This window comes from Musa acuminata, chromosome BXJ1-6, assembly GCF_036884655.1.
Source record: "Musa acuminata AAA Group cultivar baxijiao chromosome BXJ1-6, Cavendish_Baxijiao_AAA, whole genome shotgun sequence".
Classification (NCBI taxonomy): Eukaryota; Viridiplantae; Streptophyta; class Magnoliopsida; order Zingiberales; family Musaceae; genus Musa; species Musa acuminata.
The window spans coordinates 5,000,849-5,022,295 of record NC_088332.1 but is presented as its reverse complement, the minus strand read 5'-3'; the positions used below and the strand labels follow the sequence as shown (position 1 = coordinate 5,022,295).

General features: G+C 37.9%; 3 protein-coding genes across 4 annotated transcripts; 2 read left to right on the top strand and 1 right to left on the bottom strand.

Moving 5' to 3' along the window:
- Nucleotides 1–3,744: 3,744 nt before the first annotated feature.
- LOC103986930 (HMG-Y-related protein A) lies at nucleotides 3,745–4,905 on the top strand. Of its 2 annotated transcripts, XM_009405081.3 has the most exons (3): nucleotides 3,745–3,951; nucleotides 4,057–4,575; nucleotides 4,656–4,905. In XM_009405081.3, exons 1-2 carry the CDS (start codon nucleotides 3,910–3,912, stop codon nucleotides 4,555–4,557), a joined length of 543 nt encoding a protein of 180 aa, XP_009403356.2. In that variant the 5' UTR covers nucleotides 3,745–3,909; the 3' UTR covers nucleotides 4,558–4,575; nucleotides 4,656–4,905. The 2 variants fall into 2 exon arrangements, with proteins under 2 accessions (XP_009403356.2, XP_009403355.2); XM_009405080.3 differs by having other exon boundaries at nucleotides 4,057–4,905.
- A 3,587-nt stretch (nucleotides 4,906–8,492) lies between these two features.
- Nucleotides 8,493–9,688, top strand: LOC103986929 (tuliposide A-converting enzyme 1, chloroplastic-like). The gene has a single exon (XM_009405079.3). It carries the CDS (start codon nucleotides 8,555–8,557, stop codon nucleotides 9,506–9,508), a length of 954 nt encoding a protein of 317 aa, XP_009403354.2. The 5' UTR covers nucleotides 8,493–8,554; the 3' UTR covers nucleotides 9,509–9,688.
- A 288-nt stretch (nucleotides 9,689–9,976) lies between these two features.
- Nucleotides 9,977–17,275, bottom strand: LOC135675767 (alternative NAD(P)H-ubiquinone oxidoreductase C1, chloroplastic/mitochondrial-like). The gene is made up of 11 exons (XM_065186264.1): nucleotides 16,994–17,275; nucleotides 16,327–16,517; nucleotides 15,133–15,228; nucleotides 14,128–14,194; nucleotides 13,842–14,022; nucleotides 13,086–13,179; nucleotides 12,407–12,622; nucleotides 11,244–11,648; nucleotides 11,090–11,166; nucleotides 10,393–10,496; nucleotides 9,977–10,308 (listed from the first exon to the last, which is right to left on the bottom strand). The coding sequence occupies exons 1-11, from the start codon at nucleotides 17,106–17,108 to the stop codon at nucleotides 10,169–10,171; spliced, it is 1,686 nt and encodes a 561-aa protein (XP_065042336.1). The 5' UTR covers nucleotides 17,109–17,275; the 3' UTR covers nucleotides 9,977–10,168.
- Nucleotides 17,276–21,447: the final 4,172 nt, after the last annotated feature.

Below are 21,447 nucleotides of genomic sequence, written 5' to 3'. Positions count from 1 at the left end.
TATATAAATATATTCGCGCAAATGCGTCCACAAACATATAACATATTATGATCAAATCTTATTCTCACCGCTTATCATTTACAGAAAAAAATAATGTTACATTATATAATTACGAAGTTTATCTTGAATCGAGAGAAAAAGAAACAAGATCAAGTTTTTCTAATATCATTTTGAGTTAAATAATGTATGAGGTAAGTGATCTTTCAGGAGGTGTGTCGATAAATCAGATGAGATCGTATTTATCTACTTTTGACATGCATATATTGGGAACAAAATGCCATGCTTTAAATGAGTATCTAACTTTTCCTATATGTGTGTCACGAATCTTGTGCATTTAAATAGGACAAATCGAAGTAAAGAGATTCCAATATGGGTATATATTTTATTATTTATTATTTATTCATATTTATTTCTTTAAATTTAATTATATGATTATAAATCTAAATAAACTTAAACGATCAACTCAATATATTTAAACAAATACGATTAAAGAAATTCAATGTTCCTCGAATATTCATATTAAAATTCATGCGTGAAACACTCATTACAAAAATATATTAGAAAATCGATTTCGAAAACTCTGATATTATTTTGTATTATTTTTCATTCCCATCCTTTAATCTATAATAGCAGCTGTGCATTATTTAATGGGGAAGCGATGCCCTCAGCATGGACCATGTAAAGATGGTCCAACAGCTTAGCTGGATAACCACTGGACACAGCTATCGCGGGCCCCATGACTCTGGACCATTCACCGTTGCCATCAACTTTGAAGACAACTCCCTCTCACGACACACAGTGACAAGTGAAAAGAAATACGAGACTAACTCTCGCTTCCCCAAAGATTCGCACCGACGCCTCTCTCCGCTCCGACGAAGCCGTGTGGGGCCCGCCCGCGAGCGAGAAGGGCAACGCTTCGGGGAGGCGTTTCGAAAAGGCCAAGAGGCACCGAGCGTGATTTGACGTCTCGCGTTTCGTGCCGGGTGATGGAATCTGGGCCGCCCGTCCTGCCACGACATCACGACAAAAACACCCTTATCTGTGAGGCAGGCATCAGTGCCGTTACTTGTCTCGTGCGAGGTGTGCGCCCCGTCGCTAGACCACGATCTCCAATAATTGCCAGGACTTTGCGATCGATAGCTCGACTGATTCAACCCTGACAACTTTCCCGGGCGGCGTCTCCCCTCGAGAGCGCATGTGATGTCATCTCATCCTCCAAACTGTCACGGGTGATGTCATCTCACGCCGTGTCGTTGGCCGTCAAAATCTTTATTATTATTATTACGAAGAGAAACGTTTCTGTAAACACCGACAAATATCTCCGCAACGATATCATACGGCATTATATGCGACACCTAATAGATGACGTCAAAAATAACTTTGATTCGGTATTCAATACATTATAAGATGCCATCGATTAGGACACGAGGAGTAACATCAAATTATGTGGCGTATTAATGTGATGGGATAATCGATTGATAAAGCATCTATTGGACTGATAGATGACATGACATATGAATGTTCACATGATGGATTTTTCCTATCGATAGATAAGATCATCTTATGGTGCAATAATATTAATCTGAACTTTAAATTGGAACAACGAGCTCACTCTAAAGCTAAGCTTCGATCTTAGCTCGATCTATGTAAGATTCGAAAGCTAAGCTAAGATCTTAGCTCAAATTAGTGAGCCGAGACTCATTTAATTTTGGCATCATCAAAATGTTTGAATTTAGATAGGCGAGTCGTCCTATCAACGGATATGATAGATCAAAACCTGCGAGATCATAGCGACAATTATTGATGCAGTCTTGGATGCGTGCCATGTCTGTCCGTCGTAACGTTAGTCGCGACTCTAGGAGCTTTAATTCCCTGGCGAGCAGCAATGATGATGGATGGGAGCTGGAGAGAAGATTTGTATGCAACTACACAAGCAGGCATGTGATGGAAAACGATGGAAGGAGACATGTTCTTAGATACGGTTGGACGAAGCTAATGATGATAGAGGAAGAAGAAGAAGAAGACGACGACGAGAGCGAAAGGTAGCAGCCATGCATGCATGTACTTGTCCTTTGCTTTCTCCCCCATTCTTCTGCAACAATTCTTGTTCTTGCTAGACTTAACCATGGAACAAAGCCTTGGGCAGTGACCCAATTATGATTATAACTCAAAAGTGACCTCCCTCTTGCTTTAATTCTTGTTTTTGGGGATGATGAAAGGCAGAAATGATGCAACAATCATCTCTTCGTGGATGCGTTGGCTTCTTCTTTATTTCTTGGGGACCAGACGACACAGGCAAATTCAAATGTGAAGTTGATCGAAAAGAAATGCACAAAGGTGACAACACATGTGATGGCTCTCTTCTTTTCCCTCCCTCTCGAGTGACACCTTATCCTCCTCCTCCTCCTCTCCTTGCATCACCAGTGATCTTTGGACGGTGTTGTGTGCCAGGAGATCATGCGTAACATCAGGCCCACCTTCTTCCCCATCTTGGTTTGAGTTCTAAATCACAAACGAGGGTGAGCTCTTACGGAATAACTGTTAGCTGCACACACTCTCACAGAGATGTTATGGAGTTGCTCATTGACATGAACGATAAGAGAAGATTGTGATCCCAGCTGCATGCATGCAGTCTCAGCGTAGAGTCGAGCATCATGCATCCACTCGGTCACATTCCGGTTGGCATCCTCGCCCAATCTACAGCACACTATCTTACAGTCTGGTAGATAGATAGCATTCATCCGTAGAACCACCACTTGCATGGCCGTTTACGTCCGCATGAACGCTTCATCTACGCACAGTATCGTCCCTTTGTTTTTTCCCCGTCCCTCTGAACCCATCGATGGAGTCATCTCCACCAAAAGAACAGCACCTCTACACATACTTTCGTAACGGGAGAGAGAGAGAGAGAGAGAGCTGAGCGAATGGGCTTCTTAAAGGCTGCAACGATAGCCCGCGACGAAAGAGACGACCAGACAAAGGGCGTCTTACACACCACACCGTATTAAAATAATGTAACTATGGATTAGATAGATGACAAGTCTGAACTTTGATTAGGATTAAAGCATTTGAACACGATTAAGGTTTTAGGTTTAGATAATAATTGAGTCGTAATAAAGTGTTTCGATGGAAAATTATGCGATTAGGAAGTGTGGAATATTCTGATATTGGATCGATTCTATAATAATTGATGCTACAAGATGAGTGTCGGTATCTTAATAGAATAAAAGACAAAACAAGAAGAGACTCAATCTATTAAGTGCATTTTATATCATGAAGTTAACATAATTGTCGTTTCCAATGGCAATACGAGCAAATCATACAAAAATTATGTAGTTTTGCTATTAAATGAAGTTGTCTATTAAAATCGATAGGCTATAAAATGACTAAATGAAGTCATGTCCATCTGTTTTAGGGAAACTTATTTTTATCTAATTATGAATAATAAATTACGTTAATGACAGGACCCGTTAATTAGGCCCGGGTCGGATCCGGGATGGATGGGTGGAACCGAGATCCGACCGGCCCAATGCCAGCTCAGCTTGGTGAAGCGTGCAAGTACAAGGAAAACCCAGATATGACGGGGACGGCCCTACTCCGCACCACGTCACCGATCCGCGAGACGTCAATTCGCGGCACTCGTCATGCTTCGATCCTGACCGTCTCCTGACATCCGGACCGTCCATGGGCTCTCCCGAACGAGCACATCTCCCGTCTTCCTTTCCTTTTCCCATCTCTTATCACCGTCTTCCCTTTTATTTCTTTTATTTTCAGCCAATTTTTTTAATCTTTTCTGTTCTTTCCCTTCTCTTTCTCCTCCATTAAAAGCCCTCTCGATCCTGCGATCGATATCCCCAATCAGCAACCTATTCCCCAACCCCAAATCCTCCAGCTGAAATCACACTCTCCATGGCTGCTGCCGATGAGGAAGCTAGCAAAACATACCCTGAGGTGTGTTGAGATCTTTCCTCTCTCTCTCTCTCTCTCTCTCTCTCTCAAGATGGTGTCCTTATCATGAATCTTGAGTTGATGTGTTGGTTTGTGTGCGAGCTGCAGATGATAACGGAGGCGATCGAGGCGTTGAACGACAAGAACGGGTCGAACAAGTCGGCCATCTCGAAGTACATGGAGTCAAAGTACGGGGAGCTGCCGCCGGCCCACTCGTCGCTGCTCACGGCGCACCTGGCCCGCATGAAGGAGAGCGGCGAGCTGCTGTTCGTCAAGAACAACTACATCAGGCCCGGTGCCGACGCGCCCCCGAAGCGTGGCCGCGGCCGGCCGCCGAAGCCTAAGCCGGCGCTGCCACCCGTCGCCGACCTCCCCTCGCCCCGACCCCGCGGGCGGCCCCCCAAGCCTAAAGATCCCCTCGCCGCGGCCGTCGCCAAGGCCACGGCCGGGCTCCCCCGGCCCCGCGGCCGGCCGCCGAAGGTTGCACGGCCTGCTGTGTCAGTGACTGCCGCTCCCGCTGCCGCCGCCGCTGCAGCCGGTGGTGTAGTCAAGAGAGGCCGGGGTCGGCCTCCCAAGGTGAAGCCTTCGCTAGTGACGGAGGCGGCATGAGTGGAGCAAACCGGGGAGGTCAACTTCTAATGCTGATGTCTAAACTTATTGCCGTTCTTCTTTTTTGTTTCTTGTCTTAATTGTTGTGAGTAATTTAGAGATGGAGCCTGTCGGGGTGGTGGTGCTTGGAATCTGCGTGTACATTATGCTGAGATGTCTTAGTCGACTGTGCTACCGAAAATGACTGACTAAAACTGATGATTGTGGTGCATCTTTCAGATCTCTACTGTTTCTATCTTTCCTGGGAGTTCTTTACTTTCTAATATTTTTACTTCTCCTGTTACTGTGACAGTGTTTGTGTTTGAATTAGGAAATTACTGTGAATTTGAGATGGATTGCCTTTTGTGATGCTTAGTGTGTACATCTCTATTGGGGATGGAATGTGGTAGCATTGTGGTGCATAACCTTGCTTATAAGTTGTCTGTATTTTGCCTTGACTAGCATCTTTTGCTGCTCTGTGCATGATGAATCTGTTCCCTGGAAAAACTACTGGAAATGCATGAATCTGGTGTCTGGAAAATGTGGTAAAAGGTATATCTGATTACAAATCGAGCAAGTGAATTCACTGTTGTAATGCTTTTAAGGCCCTAATTGTATGTTAAATTAGTTTTAAGAAAATAAGCTTTAGGCATATCCACTGTGAGTAGAATTGCTCTTGTTCTATTTGAGCTTTCTTTCAACAGTGTGATGTTGGTGTATTATTTGTTCATGCTCATTTGGGGAAGAACTTCTCTGTCTATCAGAACAAGCATATTCCACCATACAGAAGGGATTATATGCAAGAATATTGGTGCTTTAAAATGAAAAAGAGGTTGTATATCCTGTTACTGCTGCTACTGGTGAGGTTAAGAGAGGATGACATTGGCCTCCCAAGGTGAAGTCTGTTGTAGCCAGAGATGTGGCCTGGCAGGGAGAAAGGTAAGGGAGCTGTGTCTTGTGGGGAAGAGAGGCCAACTGAGAGTGCTGATCTCTGAGCTTACTGCTATCTCTTATTTCATGATTCTCGTCTTAATTGTTGTGCATAATATGGAGATGTGGCCTGTTTGAGTGTTGGTGCTTGCAATATACAAGAACATTATTGTGAGATGTCTTATTTGATTACATTATTGGAATAATTGATGGTTGTGGTTCCTAATGTTTTTTGTGGGAGCTTGACTTCTTATTTGTTCTTTTCCTTGGACTGTCATATGCCTAATGTTGAGGTGGGGAATAATTGTGAGTTTAATTTGATGTCTAATTGTGATGCTTAGCATGTGCATGTATGCTGGCACTGGAATAATTGTCCTGAGCTATTGCTTTAAGTGTTGAGATGATGATGATGATTGTGAGCATGAATCTGTGCGGTGGAAAAAAAGTAGTGGAGGGTTTGATCTCCATTACAAAATGAACAAAAGTAATAACTACTTTCAGAAAGATGCTCATGTTCTATCCACATTCTTTTGGTCATCTCAATCACTGAATCAGACCACAACAGATCTGAAACACTGACAAAAGGTTGGATTCTTTTGTGCTGATTCAGTATAAAGTGGTTAGTGATGCTTGGGTGGATTGTTTGCCTCCTTTTGGTCATCTAAATTACTGCTTGAGGCCATAATAGTAGATCTGAGACAGCAAATGCAGATGTATGATTATATTGTACTGAGTTTAACGTGATAAGTGCAGCTTTGGGTTGATCATCCAACCTGTATATTATGACAAGCATGTCCCTCAATGCAGAATTCAAGTACAAGTCTCTTTATATTTAAAAAAAATATAGTGACATCCAATATCGGTTTTACCAATAAAAATAAAAAAATAAATTATAAAAATATATTTTTAATATTTCAGTTGATAATGATAGACGTCGTCGATGGTGACAAATGATGGTGTCGTTGGGAGTTACGGGTGATTGTTATGGATGAGAAGAGCGACGATAAGAGGTGAGGATCACTTTGTAATTATGTCGATATTAATATAGATAGAAGACGGTGAAAAGGTCATTCGGTAATTGCATTCACGTCGACGTAAATATATAGCGACTGTTACCTCTCGTCGTTACTTTTTTCATCAACAACAATCACTCGTGGTCCCTAGCTATATTGTCGTTTGCTACTACCAATCGAAATATTAAAATTATTATTATTCTTTGTTTTAATATTTTAGTTGTTAAAACCAACAACGTTATAGTAAATAGATTTAGATGTTTTACTTTTCTAATTATAGAGATGTGAATATAATTTTTTAAAATATAGGTATAAGAATGTTATGAATAGCTAATTTATAATTAATTCAAAATTTTAGATGATGTTAGTTTGATGTTCCAATCTTGAGATTAGTGATACCCTTTTGTTCTCTTTGCTTGTTAAAGTATTTGGTTCTTTGGACTTAAGTTAAACAACTCTATTGTCCATTCATTTATATTTATTTACTTGCCATCATGAAAATTTTCATGTCAACATATGTTTGTAATCGTCTCTGCTACATACAAACAATTGTAGCCGAGAATAATATGTTTGTAAAATTGCTCAAGTAAGACGTGTCAGTCACATAAGCATCTATCATAATAGAAAATATTCTTCGAATTTATAATGATTTTAGAAATATTTTCTTAATCAATATAAATTATATTGATTCATTTATTATAAATTATAAATAGAAGGTTCCTCGACTACGATATATGTTCTGATCTTGTACTCTCCACATCGATAACTTCATTGATTTAAGCGACAGACATAAAAAAAATATTCGATTAATCATGCTTTACGTGAAGTACTTTACTTGAGAATTGAATTCGGCTGTAAATTTATCCTTGAGTTCTTTTATCATGATATTTGCATCTATTACTTTTTCTTTTTTTTATTTTGGTTAAGCATCGACAAATTAATTATAATTAATCGATGAAAAGAGCCTACTAAGAGAGGCTACACACACAAAATGTCTTCATCGTTTTCGCTTTCGATAGGTTTTAACATTGTCATCGTTATCCCCATAGTTGAAAAAATAGACAATGTTGGAAAAAAAAGGCTAAAGGACACTAATTATTAAAAAAATCCAAAAAGAGGACTTTTGCTTGGAAATCACCCCCACAGTTGTTAATTAGGTTGAAAGTGATGTTGTATGCATCATTATATTGCTAGGTTTAATGGAGTGTATTGCAAAGGGTGACCGCCCTTTCATTGATAAGACCAAGACATAAAAGAACGTCTTGGTTTGAGAACTAATTGCCATCGAAAACAACAAATCAAGGAGGACTTTATGTTCCGTCCCATTCCTATAATATTACCAACTTCATCTCATGCATTGAAACTTCAGCTTGACGTCGATAACGTTGATAGAGTCGGTAGTGGTTCTTCCAATCGAATCCACTTCTTTTGACTCTCTCTCTCTCGCCCTTTGAAATCGCATGCACCGCAAGTTTAATGGACTCAACTCAATCCGTCATCGCATGCGTCATATTAGTCAATCTGATTTTTTTGGGTCTCTTCTCTCCTGTCTTCTTCATCTCCTTAAATCAAGTTCAGATATTTTTAATCGATTGAATCGGATTTGATATAATTAAATATATCAAGTTTCCAATTGGAATAGATTCTCTCTCAATTTTTAAATTAAATATTTTTTTTTTTTATCTTATATGAAATGATGTACTAAGTTTTCGTTAAAGATTTATCCAAATCGAATCCAATTGATCGAATTGTAAACCTAATAAATTTTTAGAAAATATGATTTTAAAAATACATATTACCTTAAAAATATAAAAAAAAACATATAATAATTTTTTTAAAAAATAATAAAAGAGAACTATAAGAGAATGAGAGAAATGAATATAATATTTACTTATAAAAAATAAATATATATATATTTTTATTATAATTATTTTTATAAATTTGAGAATACTTCAACCTATTGAAAATTCAAACGATCTGATTAATTTATTTCTATTAAAGCATTGGCGAAGGCTTGCACTCCACCTTTTTATAAGCCTCTCTCACCACCATTCCGGCCGCGAGAGTTCGCAACCATGGACGCCGATGCCGAAGTCGTGCTCGATGCGCCACCTTTCGTTCGCATCTTCAAGAGCGGCCGCGTCGAACGCCTCCTCGGCAACGAAGTACTCCCCGCAGGGCTCGACCCCGCCACCGGCGTCGTCTCCAAGGACGTCCTCATCGACCCGGCCACCAACCTGGTGGCCCGCCTCTACCTCCCGGACCTCGCCGGTAGCCCACCGGACAGGAAACTCCCAGTCCTTGTCTACTACCATGGCGGTGGCTTCGTCATCGAGACCGCCTTCTCCCCGACGTACCACAACTACCTCAACTCCCTCGTGGCCGCGGCCGGCGTGGTGGCCGTGTCCGTGGACTACCGCCGCGCGCCGGAGCACCCTCTCCCGGCCGCGTACGACGACTCGTGGGCGGCACTCCAGTGGGTTGCGTCGCGGCCTCCGGCGGAGGAGTGGCTCGCGGAGCGCGGGGACCTGGGGCGGGTGTTCCTGGCAGGGGACAGCGCGGGCGCCAACATCGTGCATCAGGTGGCGCTGCGGGTGGCGGCGGAGGGGTTGGGCGGTGCAGCCACGATCAAGGGGCTGCTGCTGATCCACCCGTACTTCTGGGGGGCGGAGCCGCTGGGGTCGGAAAGCCGGGATCCGGAGACGAGGGCGGGGCCGGAGAAAATCTGGACGTTGGTGTGCCCGGGAACGGTGGGGCCGGACGACCCGCGGCTGAACCCGCTGGCGGAGGGGGCAACGAGCATGGCGGGGCTGCCGTGCCGGCGGGTGCTGGTGATGGTGGCGGAGGAGGACATACTGCGGGAGAGGGGGCGGGCGTACTACGAGGCGCTGGAGCGGAGCGGGTGGGAAGGGGAGGCGCGGCTGATGGAGGCGGAGGGGGAGCAGCATGTGTTCCATATCCGTGATCCCAAGAGCGCGAAAGCGGTGAGCATGATGCAGACCGTGGTTTCTTTCCTCACTTCCGATTGATCGGAACCATGAGTTCAGAAATGGACGGACGGATGACAGCCCACCTGGAGCCATCAATAAACCGTGATTCCAACGGTTCTAGACATCATAAAATCGAATGCCGTGGATCTTCTTGCGTTTGATACTTTAGACAAGTCGATCAATAATATATAACTCCTGAGGTTGAAATGTTTGACCCAATCATAGTTTTGATCCATCGATCCGATCGACGGGAAAAATTCCACAATCGCCACGAGTCTCAAAGTGATCTCATCAGACATGAAGATGTCCTCCCACCTTTTCTCGATCCATATATGAGATCGTATTGAGTCACCATCGGCGGTCACGAGAAATAACACTCATCAACTCGGGAAATTACTCGGTTGGTAAGAGTGTCATCTTCACGGGAAGCATTTGATACTCTTTATTCCGGCCGGCCGGCCAGCTGAATGACAATCTAAAAACATTTCTTTTGCTCATGCAGCTGAATGACATAATTCATAAACGACTGTCTATGATTTTGTTCCACCACCAAAATATAGGATGAATTATCAAGCAAAAACTTGTTTTGATGGCAAGAAATAGGAGTGCAATTAATTAATAACACAGACAAGATGCACAAGCATATAGTTGTTTATTTCATGAAAAAGATACAGCAAAACTCTAAGAAAAAGTAAGAATCTATGAACCTGTAATGACTTTGGTAATGGTGGTCTGGAACAAAGCAACCGAATCAACAGCAGACTTGGCAAGCCAACTCATGCCTACCTTGAGCCGGTGTTCGTCCGTGGGCAATCTGAACAGGTATGCTATCTTCCTCGCTGCAATGTAAAAGCCACACGAAGACCGAATTGGATTCACTGATCATGCAACGAGCAAAGAAGCAGGTCAGCATGAACACATACCAGCATGCCCAACGGGACCCTCCAAGGTGAGTCCCTCGATGAAACTGGGTGTGATGGCAGCATCACTCATTCCGAGAGTCATCATCTCACCAAGATTTTGGAACCTAAGATGAAAATTTGCATGAACCATGTAAATCCTTTGGACCATGAATCTTCTATCAGTCCCAGTATAATTTTATTAAAACTGATCCAACAAATCAGAAGAAAAGCTGGATTCAGCTACCAGAAAAGGGGAAAGCTTTAAACCACTAACTAATCATATGCTTTGCTGAGAACAAAACAATCATTTACGCCCTTTGTTTTAGCAAGAACAAAACTAACTCAATGTATTCATTTTCATGACAGATGAAACATTAAGTGCTATCTTGAGCTGAAAGTTGCATTCAACGGAACTACTTTCTTCTACATTGCAAATCACTTTTTGTTAGAGCTAATTGAAAGGTAACATCAATATGGACAAATGTTACATATTTGTTGAATAGCACTAGGCTTGCCTATTACATATGTTACATAACAGAAGCTAAAATAGGAGGTGATTCTTTGCATATTTAACCTGAAAATGGATTAAGTTCTATTCATCAGAGTTTCGGAGCTTAAATAGCTAATCATCAAAAACAAGTTTGTATTGTACTGTTGTGATCCCTTTTACAATATCAACCATGCTTTGCCAGCAAAGAAAGACCTAACAGTTACTAACCTGAAGGGTAATAGAGGTCGGTCATTGATTGCCGCCCAAAGATTCCAACCAGCAAAATCTGCTTGCTGAAAAGCAACCTAAGAATCAATTGCAGCAAGTGTAGTTAGCTCATGGATTAGTATACATGATGCATGCAAACAATAAATGGGTGTACTTGTGCAGTTGCAGGGAGTATCCTGCCAGAGGAATCTCTCAGAGCCGATGAATCACCAATTGCAAATATTCTTGGATGTCCTCTTACGCGGAGAGTTTCATCTGTCTCAGCTTGCCCTCTACCATTCAGTGGAATCATGTTATAATAATCTGATGGATCCACCTGAGGAAGCAGAGGCTTAGATCCTACTGTCCATAACACCAAATCAGCTTCAAGAACTTGACTCTGAAGGCCCCTTTGTGCAGGTTGAAGTTCCAAAATTATTTTCTTTCCACACGTTGCAGTATCAGTACCCATTTCTTCTTCAATCCCAATCACCTTGGCCGAATCTTCAGAACCTGAAATCTTCTTTATGCAGCTGACGAAATATCCCAAGAACAGCTGAACGTTCCGAGATTGAAGAACCTGATCAAATAGACAGATGTTACAAGAGGTTATTGTACAATCGTGCATTTGCGTTTGTTTATATTAACTATCATTCAATTGCAACATTTAAAAGAATAGTATGCACACAGTCATTGTTCTTTTATGTAGACCTACAAATATCATGGTTATCCCTTTAAGTAAAGTTGATAGATGATGTGTATGCTCGCAATTATCTGGCAGAAAGGATTTTATCTTTTTCCATTTTCACATTATAATTGCCTTACAACCAAATTTTACATCACATACATGCAACTACAATGAAAATTTAACCCTCTAGATAATCCTCTCATGTTATATTTAGAATCTTGATGCCCACTATAGAAATGCATGGAAAGAGAAGGAAATAAATAAAGATAGTTTTGATTGTGAATTGCAACATCGTGTGATATTATTGTGGAATAAAAACAACCACTAGATGAATGCTAACATAGTGTGATATTATTGTGAATTGCAACATCAGTAAGGACTTCCCTAGCATTTTAGAAGGTAATGCATTGCAGTAATTTAAGATAGTTTTGATTGTATGGACTTTAGTACTTTATAGCGACCCTTAAGCTTACAATTCTAACCACTTTAGTGTGTTCCACACTTTTAAGCTTAACAGCATGATAAATGGCAGGTAAATCTAGCCAATAACCTGAAAACTGAGTGGAAGCAGAATATGGTACCCAAAAAAAAAAAACTTACAATAACATAAGTGAGATACAAAAGATAAAAAGTTAAAGAAGAATTCTTACTTTAAGTGCAGCCTCTCTATTTCCAGATGGGGCATTAGGACATATAGTAGTTTCAACATTGATTGCTTGAACTATCCCATTATTCTGTAATCTTTCAGAGATAGTAGCAGCTAACTCCACCCCTGAGTAGCCACAGCCAACAATAGCCACACGAATGGGAGAGGAATCCTTCCCGAACCTCTCTCTCTCCAAAACCTTCAATTTTTTGTCGACTCTCTGCACCATTGCAAGAGAAGAATTTACAAAACAGTGACGGATGCAAACATTGAAGACTATAGATGTGTACATATATACATATACACAACGAGCAGACAGTTTCTGATGCATTGGCAAATAAAAATACCTTTAAGTCATGTATGTTTTCACATTATATATGCAAAGAAGTCATACTATCAGCAGTTCTTATGAAATTTGATGAGTTTAATTTGGGACATCAGAAAATTATTGTTGTCTATATCCCAGTCAAGCATAATTTAGCTGCTACAATTGGGGGATGCAATCAAAACAAGTTCTTGGAATCTTCTTAGGAAAAGCTTGTTCTTGCTATAACTAAGAAAGGCCTAAAAATAATCTATTATAATTAAAGAACACATTACAGAAAAATCATCTAGAGAAAGTGACCAAAATAGGGAAAGCCATATATAATAAATTAAGAGGCATGAATACTCTGGATACTTACACAAGCATCCTCCAAGGTTGAGAAAGGCAAGGCATATTCAGCAGATCCAGGAACGACATCCAGTTTAGCTTCAGCTCCTAAAGCTAGGACCAGCCTGGGCTGCCCAGTTGTAGGAAATGCAAAATCAGCAACATAGGATAGATAGGGTGACATACGCAAAAACATAGAAAAGGAATGCCACATCAGTGGATCATTTAAAGTGGCAAGCAACTATCGCAATTAGAGAGAATATCCAAATAAACTGGTACAGATGTCAGTTTTTACTTATCTCAAAAGAATAACACCTGCATATGGATGCTTCTCATATTATTCTTGTTATAAAATTTCCCAATTATATTCTAGTGTCGATGTTGAATTATCACAGTTTGCTAGACAGAGTAGTTTTGTGATACTTGGTGCATTAAAGTTTAAAAGAAACAAATACAGGATCACATATTAACAAGATTAAATTTGGTTAATTAGATATTCAAAACTTGTTGATGATCAGTGATGTATGTGCAAAGAAAATAATTTAATATCAAATGAGCATCTAGAGTGAGCTAAAAGGGTAGCTGAAAGAATTTAAAAAAGATTAATATTTCTCTTATTTTGTTTGAGAGGAAAGAAAATCTATGATAAAACAAGTTTTGCAGGCATTGAAATAACTTTACCAATCAAATTCTATGAGGATTCCACTTTCAAGAACAGTTCCTCCAGAGCATGCACCAATCATATTCTATGATAAAACAAGTTTTGCAGGCAATGAAATAACTTTACCAATCATATTCTATGATGATTCCACTTTCAAGATGAACAGTTCCTCCAGAGCATGTACTTCCAGGTTCCTTTGTTAAGTGATCAGAAGGGTCTAAAAGCTTTACTCTATCCTTGATAAATTCAATGTTTGTGTTCTTCAGCAAGTCTGTAAATAAAGGTGCTACTTCCCATGCATCTACTTCTGCCATGTAGTAAACACTCCATAAGAAATTATAGACACTGAAAGAATAATATTATATATAATATAAAATTTAAAAAGTTGTCATCTAGATCAAACTTCTCATACCTCCTGACAGTAGTTCATACAGCATCGGTTTGAAAACAAATCGATCAGACTGGTCAACGAGAACAACCTGTAACATTTTGGTTATGAGCTACAATATCAAAGTATAGAACATTAACAATAAGGACAAACCAACAGAGGCCAAAAGTAAGATTGAAATGGAACAAACTACGAGCTAGAAGGAGGCCTAAGAACATTTTCATTACCGGACTGGTCTACAAGAAGAACCTGTAACAATTTTGTTAAGAGATAGAATATCAGAAGAATACAGAACATTAGCATTACGGACAAAACATCAGATGCCAAAAGTAAGATTAAAATGGAACAAACTTTGAGCTATAAGGAGGGCTGGTAAAATTGGATGCAAGAAAATAAAAGGAAAGGAGTAGTTGCATGATCTGCTATGAGAGTATGCAATATTAAATCTTCAATGTCAAGATGGATAGGATAACACCAAAAATACCAAAAAGGCATTATTCATACAAATTTGCTAGGAAAAAAAATAAGACCTAAAGAAGAAAGATAGTTAGATTTCTTAAAAAAATGATCTGCCAACCTATTCTGTCTTCCATGAGAATGAAAGTGAAGCCGAACTGAGTGTGTAACAGTCACAAAGTAATACATCTTTGATATGGAAAAAGACCAAAGATTTGATAAGAGTCCCAAAGTCTTCATGTGATGAACAGTTCTGATGGCATTTAGAAATGACTTCATCAGCATGCATTGGCTTCAAGGGTAGTTAAAGGTGCAATAAATAGAGATAATCATCATGAATGTGTTCGGTAAGAACATTCATAACTACTGCAAATACATAAAACTCAAACCTAAGTAGCAAATTGCATCATTTTATCTTTACGTATTTAGTTAAACGCACTAACATTACAGTCATTGGATTTGAACTAAAGTAGTAACTTTCTTCAAATATATGTAAAAGTTAGAAAGCACAGGTAGCCACTGTGAGACACCAGTAGTAAATTAGGCATTATAAAGGAATAACTATCTATTTACCTGAGGCTTCTTGTCATCAGTCCATACAAGAGATTCCAACCTTAGAGCTGTGTATAAGCCCCCAAATCCACCACCTAAGATACAAATTCTTGGCCTCTAGAAGATACAAGTATATCAGATCATTGGTCAAAGTAAAAAAAATATAAATTAAGAGAACATTATAGATTGGACCATGTATCAGAATTAGTATGAACTCATCCATCATCACTTACAAACTCCAAAATGCCAAGGTTTAAGCATCTATCTTTTCGCATGGCATTCATCATATTCATAATTTGTATCGAATATATTAGTTGCAATGCCTTTATCATAAATATGAACTGTGACCTTCAAAATTACATGAGCATTTATATTATATGATTAAACATAGAAACAAGAGACAATCAAATAGAAATGGTTAATTTAGCATCAAACATGACCAAAGATAACCATAAAAAGAAATGATCCTTGATCATAGAAATAGTAGGTGTGAGGGTCATAAGACCAACATAAATAGGATACCCTTCACGAAGACAAAATTAACATACTCAAACATCATGATTGTAGATCACTTAAGTCATAAAAAACAAATTAAGAAAGGTTAAGAATGGAAAAAAAAGGTACGCCACATAATACACAAGAATAGAGAGCCTGATGGTTGGCAAGTGACAATGGAATATTTGATAAGTAAGAAAAAATTAGCTAACCAACAACATTTTCCAGACTCCTGTCTTCAGAGTTCAGATCATTGTGAAAAAGAGATAACACTCTCCATTAACCACAATATATAACTAAGAAAGTCAGAGAAGCAATACTAATCAAGTTGATTCCCCAAAACGAATGCAAAGAACTCAAACTGAACACAAAGTGTGAAGCGGCATTGGATCAATCATTAGGTACCAAGTAAAATACGTACCAAAGTACAGAGACAAAATGTTTAAGTCTATGAAATGATAGGGTCATGTAAAACTCCTGGTGTCTTGTAGTACGAGAGTTTTCTTGCTCTTACTTCACTATGTTAATGAAAAAGTAAATAAAACGAACGTAACAGAACTCCTAAAACAGGAAATGAATTCTGAACCCGATAATTCAACATCATCACGAACCATGTGTCTAAGGACCTAAAGCAGCATTCTTAATCTATGTTTTAAAAAAATTAAGGTCATTCCATGCTTTCAAAAGTTATGATACTTTACTCCATCAATTTTGACTGACCTGTTTGTCTGACCATGCATACGATGTAAATGCTGTTTCACCTCCTGACGTGTGTCCGATAAATTTGTCTCCACTAGTCCTGCCCGACAAAGTACCGCTGAAGTGCCCCAACTGAGGCCCCATGAAGATTGCCAAAGTGCCAGCATATCTTCTTGAACAATTTACTAGTCTCCCCGCATGGCTCCTCAGCCCTGCAATTGTTTAGAAGAAGTGCCTTCATGAGCCACAAAAAGAGGCAAAACATGTGCTTCATTTTCTCCAGCATGAATTTCAAGACTTTGCATGATCGATATATGGGATATTCAAGATAGAACAATGTATTCAAGTTGACAGCAGGTTTAAACCAATTATTAAGACAAGCATCTACCACACAGTATGTAGAATGACGAGCTATAATGGCATTATAGCCTCTAAAAAACAAGTCCAGAAAAAAACTTTTGGGCGGACGCGAAAACATGAGATAACACACCAACGTGTCAATAGGTAATTGAGCATAAGTTGAAGTAAACAACCACATGATTGCCTCCCAAACTATACCAAAATTGACATCTCATACTTTGATATACTCCGACAAACAAAGCATGAAACTTATCCACAAACATGGAGAATCAAGAAACCACGGTTTGATAGAAAACTAGCGATTGTGAATTTGTGATCAAAATAGTACCATTGGAGGGTCTTGAGCAATCCGGGTTGCTAGAAAGCCGAACACTTGGTCGGGGCGCGGCCATGGACGGACCCCCGACGAAGACCGCGCAGTGAGAGCCGACAGAGTGGTTCATCGCGGTGGCGGACGGCGGAGATCGCCGGGTGGGGTGAAGGGCGAAACCCTAACGGGGTCGGTGACGAAGGCAGGAAAGCAGAGAGTCGATGGCGTGGGTTCCTTTTAGCCCGTGCTCGGAGAGAGGCATATCGACATTACGGATGTGTCCGCTTCGGTGACCGCTAAAAGATTACCGTCGAGAAGTGAAGACTCACGTATTTATAATATATATATTTCTTTTTTTATTCCCTTTTATTTATTTTTTGGAAAAAATAGAAATGATAATATAAATATCGATATTTGTGTTTAGTTTTAAAAAGAAGGATAATTATCTTCAAATTAAGTATTTTTTTTTATCATTCTTCGAAATTTAAAAATGATTTTATAGTCTGATTATTGATGTTGGATGATATTGAATAGAAACTCAAGAATAATTCCAGCTTACCTTTTTTTTTTGTATTTTCAAGATTTTATCTTCAATAACTTTCAAAATCAATCCTATTTTGATAGCATATTAAAAACCCTCATAAATCCATAATAAAAAAACAAAAGAATGAGAAGAGAGGAGAGAAAATGGTGAACAATGATTAAATTCTTATTATTATCTCTCTTACCATCTTAAATTTCTAAATCTTGATTAGACAATATACAATATATATATATATATATATATATTAAAAAACACTATATATGTATTTATAAGATTAAATATAAAAAAATATTTACTAGAGGTTTACATATATAATTTTATCTTTTTTGCAAAGAGCCTAATAGGCTAATTAAGTTCATTTGACCTAAATTATTAATCAAAATGTTTAAACCAAGATTAATAATAATATATTCATCAAACTTTTATAAGTTAACTTTAAATTTGTCTATTTCCAATGTGGGATTAATCAGAGTATTATAGTTTTTTTCACTCAAGGGTTTGACGTTATTGTCAAGGTCTAATATAGCCCAGATCTAACCCTAACATGGTCTACGTGAATTGTAGTTCAATAGTGACCGCACATTGTAATAAGTCATCTCCATCGACGATAGTCATTTTCTACTCAAGCCCTCTAATATTAAATGTTACCATCCGAGTTTGATATGATAATTAACCAATTAACTTTATTTAACCTAAATTATTAGTCAAAATATTTAAATTCAATTTTGATAATTAACCAATTGATTGTTAATTATCGAAATGAAGGCTATGAGCCGCTTTTGATATCACATATGTCCGGATCGAAGTTCATGTGTCCTTTTGGACTTGGGAAACAAATGGGAAGGACTGATCTATCATGAACAGGTAATGTGGTTGGTGAAATAAGTGGAAGTGCAACACTCTTGCACATTGACATCAAATGATCGGTGCAAAACTAGCTTGTCATCAGCCTGTAGGAAGTGTTCTGAGCTTGAGGTAGAAAGAACTACAGCACCAATGAATTAGCATTCGATTGTGAGAGAATTTTTTATGATATATGCTACTGATCTCAATCGAATGTTCCAATGTGGTTCAAGTCTGATCGATGTTTTCTGTCTTGATCAATGCTAAGATCCTATCAATCTATTTTATCATTTCTATTGTAACTCTCAATAATTTTTTCTTGATAACCACATCGAAGGAATGTGAAGGCAACCTTCTCTTCAATATCATCAACAATGACGACAACAACAAATGACGTGATTGTTAGAATTTTAAGGGTCACACATGTATAATTAAATGTGTTAAGTCATTATTTTGATTAGCCAAAATTAAAGTGATCCAATTAAAGTAAAATTATTTGGCTAAGGGACATAATTGTTATGAAAATTAATTGTGTGGATACCATCATGTTCCTAACTTAATGATGAGATAAGTTAGGAATATGAAACTCTTGAGGCATAATTACAGATTCATCAATTATGAATACAATCATAATTGTAGATTCATCAGTTATGACTATAAATAAGGTTATGGTCCCCGGTTGCAGTATCAAATGAAGTTTCTCTTCACCCGTCAAGGAGAAATCTAAAGTTCAAAAGGTACTCTGCAATTGGAAGACCAAATCACCGATCAATTCAGAAAATACTCTAATGGATTCATCAGGTACGCTTCCGTGTTAATATGTTTATCAATTATTGTAGGATTTCATGCATATTATAGTGGATTAAATAAGTTTTATGGAAACATTCTTAATTCATTATTTTGGATCTATTCGGTTTTGATTCTATAAAACAATTATTTGATCCATATATGATATGTTAAAAGAACCCCAACAAGTGGTATCAAAGCCATCCTACAATGATTGATGAACATTTAAGCTTTTTTTTCATGAATTTTAATGATGTTTTCATCAATATTTTAAAGTAATTTGGTTCTATCATCGTTGGGAAAGATGATAGTTTTATGTAATCATGCTATTTTGAAGTGATTTGGTTCTATTATCGTTGGAAAAGATTATGGTTTTATGTAATCATGCTACAGCATGCTTCACATTCAATTCAGTGCCTTTTTATGATGTAATATCAGTTTAATTTTGGATTATCTTTTCCACTTCGTGTCTTTTCCTATTCATCAATATGCAAAAATTCATTTTTGCATTATAAGGCATAAATTTCCTAAATTCTTTTTGGATTTTATCTAATTAATATGAATTTAATTAATTAGATATTGTTGCAATATTATGTTGGTTTAATAATATTGTTGCAATATTATGTTGTATTAAACATAATATTGGTTCAATAAAGTTGTTTGTTGACATAAATTGAATGATTTACTTGCTTTAAATATTTTAGTCAACAAATTAAGATCAAGCCAATTTGACTAATATGATCTAAATTCAATTAGTGATTGTTTAATATTAGATTGAGTAATTTAATATATGAAGTCGCCAAAGTGACCTCTCATATATAACATTTCTCATGAAAATATTAAATGTAGTGTGTATTTACATCCATGCGGTAATTATCCGGCCCAAAGGAAGGTTAATGACTGGGATTTTATACATACTTGTAATGGTAAATACGTGATAATTATAAAGTTATACATGTAAATGATAAATCAATCCAAGATGGGTTTTTCATTTGACATGCCTTATTATCAGTATTTGATCATTACAACAAGACTACCACTAGCAATTAATATTAAAGTCCAAAGACAATATATTAATGTTGCACTTGGTATCTTGAGATGGGTTAAATCATTATTTGAATTTACTTAAGTTTATGGTAATAAATATGAGCATAATTTCTGATTATCTGTTGTTCTCTTATTTAGGTTCTCTTATAAAAATATCTGCTAACCTCAATTCAGTACTGGTTTTAAACGAAACCAACTTTAAGGGCAAGAAAAGAAAATACAAATATGGAAAGAATGAGGCTGATAAGGACCCAGTACAAAAGAAACAAAATAAGGATGATACTTGTTTCTTTTGCAAGAAATCTGGGCATTTAAAGAAGGCCTGTGCTAAATATCATGCTTGGCATGCTAAAAAGGGAACATTCCTTACTTTGGTTTGTTCAGAAATCAATTTAACTTCAATACCTAGAAACACTTGGTGGTTAGACTCCGGTGCAACAACTAACATCAGTGTATCAATACAAGGTTGCCTAAGCTACCGAAGGCCTAATAATGCTGAGAGAAGCATTTATGTGGGGGACGGAAAATCGGTAGATGTGGAAGCTATAGGAATATTTAGATTGTTATTATGTACCGGATATTATTTGGATTTAAAAGACACTTTTATTGTACCGTCATTTAGACGGAACTTAATTTCTGTTTCTTATTTGGACAAATCTGGTTATTCTTGTTCATTTGGAAACAATCGGTTTACTTTGTCTTTAAATTCAAATATGATTGGAACTGGTTCACTTATGACTTATGACAATCTATATTTACTTGATACTATAGCTTCCTATCGTGAATCCATAAATGTGGAACCAAACATGGTTGTGAAAGAAAGGGTACAAAGTAAATAAATTTCTATAGAACGCTTAGGAACAAACTTTATATTGACAAATCCTCTCACAAAAGATGTACCACTCAAGTTTTTTTATGAGCATACTGCTCATATGAGTATATCAGAATTTGAGGAAACTTCAGTTTAGTGGGAGCCTGTCATATGTTTGTTGTATGTTCTATGCCAGATTATGTATTTGTATAGACATTTTCTGATCAGAAATAAAGCTTTAGTTTATTATACTTTGTACATTATGGCTATTAAAGTTATTAATGATCTCATAAAGATAAAGTTGGACCAGTTGAAAATTGACATGTACAGATCACATTCATGTAATTTTCATGCTACACATTTCATAATTGATCTATGTCATTTTATTATGTTAATATTAGTGATCATTGATGGGTTTAGCAATGATTGATATAGCGAAGA